We start from the raw sequence: 13,767 nt of genomic DNA, 5'->3' as shown, positions 1-13,767 counted from the left end.
GAACTAGCTCTTGTAGCCCAGGCTGGCCTCGAACCCACAGAGATCCGCCTGCCTCTGCCTCCCGAGTGCTGGGACTAAAGGCGTGCGCCACCACTGCCCGGCTGGCATAAAATAATCTTGATTGATTGAGTGAGCCCCAAACAATATCATTGGTGGTTAAGAAGCTATTCTTTGGAAGGAGTTCAAATTCTATCTCTGGCACACAGTGTCTTTGTTACTGGACATGGCACTTGCTTGTCTGAACCTTCATCTTCATCCATAGAGTGGAAGCGAGACAGTGTAGATGGGACAGTTAGCACAGGGCCTGCCACTCGTAGCTCCTAAGTTATGCTGAGCACCTGGGATCCTAGGTCATAAGACCAGCCGCTCACAGCAGGGGTCTCCAGCGACCTTTCTTCCTTGTTTCTTAAAGGGGAGGCAGTGGGGAGTCTGTCCCCAAGGCCATCAGAACTTCAGAACTGTGACAGTAGTTGTACTGTGTGGAGTAAGATGTACAAGAAGGACGATGGCTCCATCGGCCTCAGGGAGGAGATGGGACCTGACATCTGACAAAGATTGGGGATTTTAGGAAGGAGAGGAGGAGAAGTCAACCCCAGAAATCCTGTTTAGAATAACTTACTCAGAAGCTGTGCTGCAGTAGGTTATTTCTGAAGGCCCTTTTTTTTGTTGTCATTATTGTTTTTTTTTTGGACACAGGGTTTCTTTGTGTATCTCTGGCTGCCCTGGAATTTCCTCTGTAGATTAGACTGGCCTCAAACTCACAGAGATCCACCTGCCTCTGCCTCCCTGAATGCTGGAATTAAAGGTGTGTGCCCTCACCACCTGGCCATGTTCCCTGTATTCTAAAGTCATTCACTCCTGTAAGCTGGGCCAGCCTGCTGTTTAAGGTTTGCTGTGCTGCATCGAGCAGTCACCGCCTCGGCTCCCCAGGGGGTGGTGTGTCGGGACATGACCATGTAAGAACTTCAGGGATAAAATGTGTACGTGTTTGTGGCGGAAAGGAGGGCTGTTTCCATTGTCTCGTCATGTTCCTAGCTTCTGCTGGAGCCTCTCAGAAGCTGTGGTGTCTGTTGGCTTCTTTGGCCGAGGGAGTAGTCAATCACGTGACCTGTTTCTCAATGCCTAGTGAGGACATGCTTCACTTCTCTGTCCATTACCTGTCCACCTATCAGATCGTAGCAGGTACAAACAGATGCCCCATGGAACATAGCATTGTGAACGGGACCTGCCTGTAGTACTGTCAGAGCTCGGCTCAGGTTTAGGATCTTAGATGAACAGCTGACTTTATATGCATATTGACTCCTCTCAGAGACCTGTTGAACTGTCTTTTGGACTTTCTGGCCTCTGTTGTAATAGTGGTTTCTGGATCAGTCTCTTAGCCTAGCTTTCTGCACCCTCCTGCCTACACATAGCTGCTGCCAGGTGTTCTTGGACTTCTGCTGTTTCCTCTGCCTCTGGAGTGTGAACGTTGGCAGTTGTCTCCAGCTGATTCTGTTGGAGCTCAGATTCTCATCCTGCTGTTCTTGCATTAATTTTGCCCACTGTTGAGGCGGCATCTCTGGTACAGCCCAGAATGCCTCCCCTTGTGGGAATCTGTGCTGTCACTTGTACTCTTTAACGTGAGACGCCTCTCCTGGTTCTTCCTGACGACTCAGTCCCCTTGGCTTCTGGCCTTCTCTGACTGGGTGGTTTCAGAACCGTTCCTCACTGACAGAGGACTTTAAGCCTCCTGGCCTGCCTATGCTCACCTAATCAATTCCTGGGAGCTTGTACCTCTAGCTCATTCTGCCTTGTACTGTCTTGTCTTTGCAGATGGTAACAATATTCTTTTTTTTTTTTTGTTTTTTTTTTGTTTTTCGAGACAGGGTTTCTCTGTGGCTTTGGAGCCTATCCTGGAACTAGCTCTGTAGACCAGGCTGGTCTCGAACTCACAGAGATCCGCCTGCCTCTGCCTCCCAAGTGCTGGGATTAAAGGCGTGTGCCACCACCGCCCGGCGGTAACAATATTCTTATTTTTGAGAATATGATTTATTTGTTCTTTGTTTCTGAATACAGCACTTGAGTAAAAGGCCTGTGAGCTGCTTGGGGAGGAGGCAAGATTTCCCTGAAGTGTTAGAAACTTGAGCATTGAGAAGGTCCTGGAGCGGCGGTTCTCAACCTGTGGGTCATGACCCTTTGGGGGTCGAAGGGCCCTTCCACAGGGGTCACATGTCAGATATTTACATTACAATTCATAACAGTAGCAAAGTTATAGTTATGAAGTAGCAGCAAAAATAATTGTATGGTTGGGGTCACCATAGCATGAGGAACTATATTAAAGGGTCACAGCATCAGGTTGGGAACCACACTCTTCAGGCTGGGGAGACATCTTGAAACTCACTCCTAGCTTTGCCCTGATTCTCTCTTCTGCCTTCCTGGGTCACCTCATCCTTTTTTTTTTTTTTTTTTTGCTTTGACTTCTGTGACATGCTGATGCCTGTCAAATACATTCAGTTCTTCCATTCTCCTGAGCTTCCAATTTGTATACTCAGCTTAACTCTTGGATCTTCCACAAGCTGTGTCAGAGATTGTTCTCCGATGTAAAATTCAGGACTGGGGATTTAGCTGAGTGGTAGACTGCCTGTTTAGCAAGGGCAGGGTCCTGGGTTTGGTCTCCAATACATATCCTTCACCTCTCACAAAAGACAGCCCCACTCCAAACAAGCAAACATACAAAAAATCCAAAAAAACAAAACAAAACAAAAAAAACAAAACCCAAAACTCACTACCCCCCCAACCAACCAATAGCCAAGGGAACCAATATGAAGTTGTTCCTTCTCTATCTCTTTTTCAAGAGAAACAAGATTTATTGTTTTTAATTATGTGAGTATTTGTGGGGCTGGGGGTGGTACATGTGACCTAGGTGCCCACAGAGGCCGCAGGGGTCAGATCCCCTAGAGCTGGGATTACAGGCAGTTGAAGCTGCCCAATTTAGGCACAAAGAAACAGATTGGTGACTGTCCAAGGGCAGTCTGTGCTGTAGACTTTTGAACCATCTCTCCGGTTTCATCACCTCCATTTCTAAATAGTATCTTCTTGTAAATTCTTTGTCTAATGTGTCTTCCAAATTAGGACCCCCCCCTTTTATCTGAAATAGTCTCATGTAGCCTTAGCCATTCTGGACCTTGTTAAGTACACAAGGTTGCCCTAGACCTTATGGAGGTCTGCCTGCCTTTGCCTCCTTAGTCCTGTCACCGGGCTATGTCATGTTTGGTTCCACTCTCACAGTGCTTGTATTGTATCACAGTAACCAGCGTATGAATTGTCTGCTTATAAGCCCTGCTCGAAGCTCCGCGGGTTACTCAGTTCTCAGGGACCCTCTGCATGTAACCTAATGCCTAGCACAGGGCATCAACAAATGTGTAACACACATTTGAATGCGTAGCGTGATTAGTACAGGTAAATATTTACCTGTATTATCTCATTAATGCTCAGCAGCCTCCGAGTCCTGTCATTATCATAGCTTTACAGGTGAGGAAGTGGGGACCAGGAAGGGGAAGTCACCTGCTTCAGGGAGCATCCTCACAGTCATGTATGTGGTGAGGAGGGCATGTCCTGGGTGACTTGTTCTCCCATGATCCTCTTTTGTTTTCAGAGCCATGATGCGGGTGTGCTGGTTGGTGAGACAGGACAGCCGGCATCAGCGAATCAGACTTCCCCATTTGGAAGCAGTTGTGATTGGTCGAAGCCCAGAGACCAAGATCACAGATAAGAAATGTTCCCGACAGCAAGGTAACTAACTGGTCTTGGAATGTGGAGATGACTGTTTAGTTATGGGGGATAATGATAACCAGCGATACACATTTCCTGCTGTTCTTGCGGGAAAACCTATTTCTTTCTTTTTTTTTTTTTTTTTGAGACAGGGTTTTTCTGTAGCTTTGGAGCTTGTCCTGGAATTTGCTGTGTAGACCAGGCTGGTCTTGAACTGCTTGCCTTTGCCTCCCAAGTGCTAGGATTAAAGGCGGGTACTACCACCGCCTGGCCCTTGCTGGAAAACCTATTATATTCCCAACACAAGGCTCATAAATCGTGTTCTTTTAGCTAACACTAGGGCTGGTTCAACCTGGATTTTGCCTTCACGATGCAGTAACACTTAAGGCAGGTTCAGGTAAGGGATGGGAACAGGTGGCTGCCATCCTGCTACCTTGAAGTGGCAGGTTGAGTCTTGGACACTGCTTTGCCCAGGGGTTATGCATTGAGCAGCAAGACAGATTCTGGGCTCTCCAAGCTGGATGGGGCTGGTGCCAGCCTTTACATAGTCCCTTCCCCAGAGGCTAGATCTGTATAACTGTGCCATACAGCTTGTCTGTCATATGTTTTAAGGGGAAAGCTGCGTGTACACACACACACACGCACGCACGCACGCACGCACACACTTGCCTGCAAACCGTGGGCATGCTCACCCTTGCCTGAAGTGTGTCCCCATAACCCTAAGGTTCTGGACTTGGAGTCTGCAGCAGTGAGTGTGGACTTTGCTGTATGAGTTCGTCCAAGTGTGCTGGAGTGTGGAGCTGAGTAGGTCCAGGATACCAACTGCTGCTGCTCCTGTCTGTTCCCCCTCCCAGCAGCAAGTGTAGGGGGTGGGGCTCACCAGCTCTCTGCCCGTCCCCACTACTGAGCAGCTGTGGGGCCTCTTCTGTTCCCTGTCTCCACCCCACATGCTCTTTCGACTTATCTGAACATGAGTGCTTGAAGTTCTCTTCTCTCACATACTGTCCAGCCCTGCAGTGCTCTTTCTAGAACATTCTTTCCATTCCTTCAGGCCAGCTTGAGCTTCTGTTTTCCAAGAACAGACATATCTTTTACCTCTTTCTCTGTTGAAGTCACTTGGCAGTAATGTTCCCTACCCCTGAGGCTCGCTTCAGGCAAGCCGTTTACTTAGCTTCAGACACGACTCTTGATAGATTTTTTTCTTCCTGGTGGTAGCAGTCTTATCTAACCATGAAATAGGAGCTTTCCTCCTGTTGGCAGAGTCTGTGGTCCTGAGCTGGCTAGGGTTCTGTCAGAGCTGCTGATTCCAAGTTTTTTATATTTATTTTTGTGAGACAGGGTCTCACTATGTAGTCCTGGTTGTCCTGGAACTCACTGTATGGACCAGATTGGCCTTGAACTCAGAGAGCCATAAGTTTCTGCCTCTCAAGTGCTGGGATTTAAAGGTGTGTCCCACCCCAACCAACCTAAAAAGGGAAAGATATTAAGCATTTGTTTGCTTTTAAGATTTATTATTATTATTTTTTAAAATTATATGTGTGTCGCTGTGTGGGTGTATTTAAGTACAGTTCCTTGTGGAGGCCAGAGGCATCAGATTCCCCTAGAACTGGGGTCAAAGGTAGTAATGAACTGTCTAGTGTGGGTGGTGGGAACCAAACTCACTTCTCTGGAAATACAACAGCAAAAATACTCTTAGCCAATGAGCCATTTCTCCATCCCCCCCCCCCAAGGTTTTTAGCAGTAGCTAAGGGAGTACATGCACTGATAGAAATTATTTTTGTGGGTGAGAAGTGGGGTTTAGGATATTTTTTACATATTTCAGACTAACCACACACACTGGCTATGCAGCCAAGGCTGGTCTTGAACTCCTGATCTTGACTCTACTTCTCAAGTCTGGGGTTACAGGCATGTGCCACCATGCCCAGCTCACTGAAGGACATTTTATGGAAGCGTTTGAAGCTGTTAGAAATTGTAGGCCCAGGCACATGCAGATCAGGCTCATCTTTGGACTGCCTGCATCTTTGGGCTTTTAGTTCTTTCAGGGAAAACAGAGTACCTGGTTTTGGTTGCATCTGTGCTTAATGTTTTCTTATGTCTTTCAGTCCAGTTGAAAGCAGAATGTAACAAGGGATATGTCAGAGTAAAGCAGGTATGTGTGTCTGTGGCTTGGATGCCCATTTATTACTTGATGGTCTTCTTATGCTGTTACTTTAGACTGTGTCAGCTAGTGATGGAGGGCACTGCAGGCAGCTGACAGGACAGGAAGTGTTAATCCAGCAGCCGCTTTAGCACGGATGGCATTGTCGCTCTTATTCTTACATGATGGTTGTGTCCACAGGTGGGGGTCAATCCCAGCAGCATTGACTCCGTCATCATTGGGAAGGACCAAGAGATGAAGCTGCAGCCTGGCCAGGTTCTCCACATGGTGAATGAGCTTTATCCATATATTGTAGAGTTTGAGGAAGTAGCAAAGAGTCCTGACCTAGAAACACAAAAGAAGAGAAAGAGGTCAGACTGTGATGGTGAAGAGATGGATGCCGCTCAGGAAAGTAAGTCCGGGACAGGGCAAGCACCCGAGAGCAGCCCCAGCCAGTGCGCTGTGCCTTCTAAGAAGAGCAAGGATGGAGCCACCAGAGAGGTGAGAATGGTGTGATTGATAGGTGATGTGGAGATGAATGAATATAATGACTGCTTAATTGTTTTGTACACTATAAAGCTCGGACACGGGTGAGGTGGTATTAGTCATAATGAGGGTTGTTAACCGTGATGAAAGAGTCACTTGTTTGTGGCCTGAAAATCCCTTGGTGAATGTCCTTTATATGCTTTCCTATTAAATTCCTGGGCAAACCACTTGAAGGAAGACGGTGCAGTCAGCAATGGCATTGTGTCGCATTCTGCGTGGCCTTGGGATTGACCTAACTGGTGCAACAAGAATGAAGAAAGGACAGACACACGTACAGAAAAGCTGGGATTGGGTGGGCTGTTCTTTCTAGTGGAGACGTACCATCAGCAGCAGCCCAGAAACTCGGCGTGATTACTCTGTACATCTGCATTGAGGAGCTGGGGTTATCGTACATAGCTGAACAAGGAGGCAGGGTTAGGAGGCCTCAGAAGGGCGTAGTCTCGGGCTGTAACCGTCTGGGAGGAGGAAGCTGTGCTTGATAGTGTCTGCATCCCCTGTCAGCCATTTGTGAACACTGGTGCTTACACCGTGGGAAGGCTTTGCCATTTCCTTGGGTCTAGGCACTGAGGTCCTTGTCATCGCTGGTCATGTCAACAACACACATTCATCAGGACTTGTTGCACTTGTTACACATTCATTCAGGGTTTCCTTCACTTCCCATAATAGTGTGGTTAATGCTGAACACTAAAATGGGTCATTTGCTTATGGACCTGTTGGCTAACACTGCAGCACTTCATAGACAGGCAGTTCACGTGTTGATGTCAGAACGGAAGTTTGGCTGGGCTGCAGCTGCAGTGTGTGAGGGCAGTTTTGGCTGTGTGGAGCTTTTCCTGGGGAGGTGTGAACAAACGCCTGTTCACCCCGATAGGGCACTAATGACAGACCACGCACGTCTAACTTGCTGAACTAGTGAGTTTTAATTGTGGTACTTAGAGGAGCATGGGCAGCTTATGGGTGGCCACCCCATCAAAGAGCAGTCTCCCTCTCCAGCAGTGTGAGCTGCTTGTGTATCCTCTGGGAGGGGAGGAGCCTTAGGAGCCCTCTTCTCAGGAGTCCTCCCTACCCCCCAACAAGGGAATGTTATTTGGCCCAGTCTTGTGAAGGTCTTGTTTAGGTAATCGCAGCTGCTCTTATTCAGGACAGCAATCTTTGCACAGAGGACAGAGTTCCTCATAGGCCCCCTTCTTCCTCCCGTGCTGAAGACAACAGGGAGGCTTGTGGTCCTAAAGGGCAATAGACTGAGGTAAAGGAAGTTTGATTCTCAAAAACTAACATTCCTTCCGTGTTTTCTTTGGACTCTGCTCTCATGCAGCAGTATCTACATTTAATCACTGGCATTTATATTTGCATTGTCTGTCTTATTTAGGAATCAGTGGGCTACTGGAGTCAAGGCTTGAAGATTTCTATGAAGGATCCTAAAATGCAGGTCAGAATAAAATTGTATAATTTAAGTGTCTGTGGATCTTGTACATGACCATTCTACAGAATTTTTTGTAAATAAATGAAACCAAAGGATTCTGGATTCTGATCACTGAACTTTTCTGTGAGAACAAGGCTTCCACATCGGTCCTAGAGTAGTCACTAGACCCGTGTCCTTTTGTTTGCGGTATGTCCTTCATAGAACTTCATACTACCCTTTCTTGAGCTCCTTTCCATACTCACACTTAGAGCTGCTTCTGCATACTCATGCATACTCTATAGGCTAGGAGCCACACACGAAGGAGAACGTGGGTTTTTTTCTTCCTGATTTTGGGTTACCTTGCTTAATATACTTTCTAAGTCCATCCATTTTCCTGTAGATTTTGTGATTTCATTTTTCGTTTTCTTTTTGAAAAAATTTTATTGTTTTAATATGTAGGGCGTTTTGCCTGCATGTATGTCTATGTACCTTGTATGTGCCTGGTGCATGAGGAGGCCAGAAGAAGGTGGATCCCCTGGTATTGCAGTTACAGATGATTGTGAACCATCATATAGATGCTGGGAATCAAACCTGGATCCTCTGGAAGAGTAGCCAGTGCTCTTTTTTTATTGATATTTATTGAGCTCTACATTTTTCTCTGCTCCCCTTCGTGCCTCTCCCCTCCCCCTTCAATCCTCCCAAGGTCCCCATGCTCCCAATTTACGCAGGAGATCTTGCCTTTTTCTACTTTCTACTTTCCATGTAGATTAGATCTATGTAAGTCTCTCTTAGTGTCCGCATTGTTGTCTAAGTTCTCTGGGATTGTGGTTTGTAGGCTGGCTTTCTTTGCTTTATGTTTAAAAACCACCTATGAGTGAGTACATGTGATAATTGTCTTTCTGGGTCTGGGTTAACTCACTCAATAATTTTTCTAGCTCCATCCATTTGCAAAATTCAAGCTGTTATTATTTTTTTCTGTTGTGTAGTACTCCATTGTGTAAATGTACCACATTTTCCTTATCTATTCTTTGGTCTAGGGGCATTTAGGTTGTTTCCAGGTTCTGGCTATGACAAACAAAGCCGCCAGTGCTCTTAACCACTGAGTCATCTCTCTAGCCTCCCTCCCTCCCTCCCTCCCTCCCTCCCTCCCTCCTCCCTTTTCCCTCCTTTTAGTGACACAGGGTCTCTTATATAGCCCTGGGTGTCCTGAAACTCAGGGATTTGTCTGCCTCTGCCTCTTGAGTGCTGGTATGCCTCCATACCCAGCCTCTGATTTCCTAATAAGTCTCCATTCTGTATATATAGTGTATGCTCATTATCCACTCATCTGTTGATGGACATAGGAACCATGAAAGAGCACATGAACTGTTTTTCTAGTTTGAACTCTGCCATAGTTTTTTCTCCCCCCCCCTTTTTTGTGTGGCAGATGAGTACATAAAATTGTAAGTTGTTAAGCCCTAAGTGAAGCTCCGCAACTTTAGAGTGGCTGTTCTAACTGTAGAAAAGCTCACCAAGATGTATTTGGTGATAGGCGAGTGTTTGAGTGGCTGTCTTAATCTAGCTGCGAGATGGTTTTTATGTGAGTTTGTAAAAATAAAGTGGTTTTATAAAAGTTTTAAAAGTGGTACCTGGAGGTCCTTGTAGAGAAGCTCACTTCTTCAGATATTGTCTGCTATTCAGAGAAACTGTACCAGCAGGCTGGCTTAGTTGGGGAGGGTGCTTGCTGCCAAGGCGGATCCCTAAAGTGAGTTCGGGTCTTGAACCCGACATGGTAGAAGGAGAGAACCAACTCCTTAAATTGTCCTCTATGATGTTTCCAAATAAGTAATAAATGTTCAAAAAAGTGGTACTGACCCAAGCATAAGGTCAGATAAGGTGTGGTGACTGTAGTGACAGCCGTCTTCGTGTCAGAAGCCAGCCGTCATCCTTGGAGGAGCCTTCGAGGCTCGCTTCAGTTAGGGCTCCTTGAAATCTACACACATGTATTCAGATCTGTGTTAGAGAGGCTGCGGTTGAACTCTCCTTGTGATTTAACATGGAGCCCTTGAGAACTCTATTGTACTGTGTATCTTCTCCGTATCCTACCTAGTGTGGTGTTTGAAAACACAGGCTCTGGAGTCTGTGTGATTTGGGTTGGAACCCTAGATTCTGCACAGTGTAGTTATGTGACGCTATCAGTGTCTGCTCTCGCTTCCTAAAACTCTTTACACAAGATTTTGTCAGTAGGTGGACTGTGCGTGCACAGAGGTCCTCAGCTGACATCTCTTCCCTTCCTGTATGCCTTCTGCTAGGTCTACAAAGATGATCTGGTGGTGGTGATTAAGGACAAATATCCCAAGGCCCGTCACCATTGGCTGGTCTTACCGTGGGCCTCCATTTCCAGTCTGAAGGCCGTGACCAGCGAACACCTTGAACTTCTCAAACACATGCACACCGTGGGGGAAAAGGTGATTGCAGATTTTGCTGGATCCAGCAAACTGAGCTTCCGATTGGGTTACCACGCCATTCCCAGCATGAGGTAAGCCTTGGGTGATGTGGTGCTCTCTGGTTTGGGTCTGGTGATTAGCATGGACTTGAGAGTCCGGTAATTTCAAGGCCCAAATTGGGATGTTTCCAAGTAGATGGGCGAATCTTGCACCTGCCTGACTTGCCTGTGAGCAGCCCAAGTTCGTGCTTGTGCTTGTAATTTAGTCCTTTGAAGTTTTTATTTCTCAAAATGTAGCCTCTTAACATGCAGACTGGATGAAGTAGCTTCACTACTTGTAGATGGGCACTTATTGTCAGTGGCTTGCTAGAATTCTTGGAGTTTATCTAACTCCTAAATGACTAAGGACCATGGCTCTAAAGGAAACAGAACATCACAGACATCTGTAAATACAAGCTTAGGGTGTGCACAGTTTCAAATAAAGTGAGGGAAAGTGGAGTCTGCTCTTTGTTGCAGAAGGATTTGGGGTAGAATTATTGTTTTCCACACAGAGTGCATGTAGGATTATTCCTTTAGCTTATTTGGTCCAGGCAACAAGATAATGAATGGGCTGCACCTCTGGGGTATAACTTCAGTCCCAGCTTTTAAAAAACTACACTAAAATAAACAACATAAAATTTATGTGTGTACACACACACACACACACACACACACACACACACACACACACACACATATATTTTGGTTTTTCAAGACAGGGTTTCTCTGTGGCTTTGGAGCCTATCCTGGAACTAGCTCTTGTAGACCAGGCTGGTCTCGAACTCACAGAGATCACCTGCCTCTGCCTCCCGAGTGCTGGGATTAAAGGCGTGCGCCACCACCGCCCGGCTAAAATTTATATTTTTAAAGTTTTTATTTTGTTTATTATTTTGAGACAGTTTTTTTTGTTGTTTTTTTTGTTTGTTTTGTTTTGTTTTTTGAGACAGGGTTTTTCTGTAGCCCTGGCTGTCTTGAAACTTACCCTGGAGATCACTAACACTGTACTATACTGTACTAAGTGTCTTTGCACAGGGGATGGGTAGCAAGCTATAGCTACATTACCATATGCTAGGACTGTGTTCATAATGAGGGACATCCAGTTTCTCACTGGTAGAGAAAGAAGACACAAAAGAGGAAGTTAGGAAAACAAGATGTGTGTTGCTTGTGGAGATGGACCAGGAGGATGGTTACCAGCATGACCCGGAAGCTAAGCAGGGTCAAGTCCGGAGGAGAACCAGCAGGAATTACCATTTCCCACCTGCAGATGTGAATACAAAGTCAGAGGTGGGGAGAGGCTTAGGATTTGTGTGCTATTTCCTGATGCAGAAGTATGTAGAAGTAAAGATGCTCTAAAGTCAACCACTTCTCTCAGTAGAGAAACCTGGTACCTCTAGGTGTGGTGGCGCACGCCTTTAATCCCAGCACTGGGAAGGCAGAGGCAGGAGGATCTCTGTGAGTTTGAGGTCTACAGAGTGAGTTCCAGGACAGGACTGTTACAAAGAGAAATCTGTCTCGGGGAAAACAAAACGAAACAAAACAAAAAACACCTGGCATCTAGACCTCTCTGGAGATGATGAGCCTATGGTGCCTTGCAGGAACAGAAAGCAAAGTCAACCTTAAAAACTGTGAGGGGTATGGAATGACAAAGAAGCCAACCTAAAGGAGCTTTCAGTGACTCAAGATGGAATAATTTATGCCTCAAAAAAAAATAAGTAAATAAACATAGGTTTAAAAACTGAAGCAGTGGAGCCGGGCGGTGGTGGCTCACGCCTTTAATCCCAGCACTCGGGAGGCAGAGGCAGGCGGATCTCTGGGAGTTCGAGGCCAGCCTGGTCTACAAGAGCTAGTTCCAGGACAGGAACCCTGTCTCAAAAAACAAAAACGAAACAAAACAAAACTGAAGCAGTGGATTAGAATTTACAGATATCTATGAGCCTACACCTGAAACAAGGGGGAAGGAGACACAGCTCCCACACAGAGCAGTCCACTTCATACAGTTGGTGGGAGGCATCAAACCAGCCCTGGGAAAGGAGCTGAGTAATCGCATTGCAGGCAAGTGCCCCCAATAGAGCTCAGTGCGGTTCATCAAATTAGTGATCCCAGCACTAGGGAAACTGAGGCAGGATGACAACTCTGAGTTCAAGGTCAGCTTGAGCAAAATAGCAAGCTCCAGGTTGACCTGGATACACAGTGAGGCCTGTCTCAAACAAATCAATGAAAAATAAAAATAAAATCTACCAATAGATAATAAAATGGTGAGTCTAAATTTGAGCAGCAGGATAGTAATACTCTTAAAAATATTACCCCCAATATAGTCATCAGTTAAAAAGGAAAAACTAAGTCTGAGTGAAGAAACTTGGCAGGCAACACCTCAACAAAATGACCAAGGTTAACGTCACAGGTCACCTCAACACCATGCACCTCTGACATGACGAGGACACCACAGGAATCACGACACAGCCAAACTGAAAGAGAGCTCCCTGCCAGGCATGGGCCTCACACCTAAGGCCAGCACTCAGGAGGCAGAAGCAAAAGGATCAGGAATTGAAGACTAGCCTGGCCATGTGGTGAGTTCAGGGCCAGCCCAAACCTCCGAGAAACCCAGCCTCAAAAAAACAAAAAGGAAAGACACATGGCCTACAAACAGCCAGAACCCATCAAAGGTTTCGAGACCAAGCTCAGACTGGAGGCTAAGACAGACAAAAAGGAGTGTTCCATGACCCTGAAGCAGGAAAAGAGCCCATCAGCAGACAGACAAGCACTTTGGGCTGTGTGTTATCTCCCAAGCACATTAACTATTCCCAAGTAAATGAAAGGCTGTGTCACATGTAATGACACAGCATCAGAACTTTATGTACCTGCACTTACTGTGGTGTCATTTTGATTAAACCGCAGTTTTTAATACCCAGTTCTTTTTTGTTTTTCAACTTCTAACTAGCCATGTACACCTTCATGTGATCAGCCAGGATTTCGATTCTCCTTGCCTTAAAAACAAAAAACATTGGAATTCCTTCAATACAGAATATTTTCTGGAATCACAAGGTAAATAGTATTTTTTTAAAAAAACAATTCATTTCATTTTCTTAGATGTTTTACTACCTGACTCAGTGTTTCTCTAAGTCACAACCTGACCTCAGATGACCCACATACATTTAGTGATCTCTATAAAATAGGCACTCCTAAAATGAACACGGATGCTTCATTGTAACAGAATTGCTGCTTGGCTGTGAGCATCCTGGAGGGATGCAGTTAGCTGTGTGTTGGGGTCCAAAGTGTTTCCTTTTGACAGTAGAGGGGTTAATGGCTGCCTGGTGTGCCAAGTGTCCGGAGCTAGTGAGCTGGCTTATCCTCTTGGCTGGGAGGCTGTGTGCAGCCTGGCCTTGCTGTTTGCCGCAGGACAGCATCTGGAGCTAGTGAGCTGGGCTAGCCTCTTGGCTGGGAAGCTGTGTGCAGCCAGGCCTTGCTGTTTGC

At 46.1% G+C, this 13,767-nt stretch overlaps 1 protein-coding gene across 5 annotated transcripts in view; it reads left to right on the top strand.

The window, feature by feature from the left end:
• Aptx (aprataxin) overlaps positions 1–13,767 on the top strand; it is a 17,539-nt gene that overhangs the window by 1,797 nt on the left and 1,975 nt on the right. For 4 of the 5 annotated variants that reach the window (XM_013351810.2, XM_005361993.3, XM_013351811.2 and 1 more), the window contains 6 exons: positions 3,635–3,771; positions 5,853–5,899; positions 6,089–6,388; positions 7,800–7,859; positions 10,124–10,350; positions 13,235–13,338. In XM_013351810.2, the coding sequence (XP_013207264.1) occupies positions 3,639–3,771; positions 5,853–5,899; positions 6,089–6,388; positions 7,800–7,859; positions 10,124–10,350; positions 13,235–13,338 (871 nt within the window). In that variant the 5' untranslated portion in view covers positions 3,635–3,638. The remainder of the gene's footprint in view (positions 1–3,634; positions 3,772–5,852; positions 5,900–6,088; positions 6,389–7,799; positions 7,860–10,123; positions 10,351–13,234; positions 13,339–13,767) is intronic. The other variant, XM_013351812.2, reaches the window with a different exon arrangement.

Source organism: Microtus ochrogaster, linkage group LG5, assembly GCF_000317375.1.
Source record: "Microtus ochrogaster isolate Prairie Vole_2 linkage group LG5, MicOch1.0, whole genome shotgun sequence".
Classification (NCBI taxonomy): domain Eukaryota; kingdom Metazoa; phylum Chordata; class Mammalia; order Rodentia; family Cricetidae; genus Microtus; species Microtus ochrogaster.
Note: the sequence above shows the minus strand (reverse complement) of the source record. Positions and strands in the feature narration are given on the sequence as shown.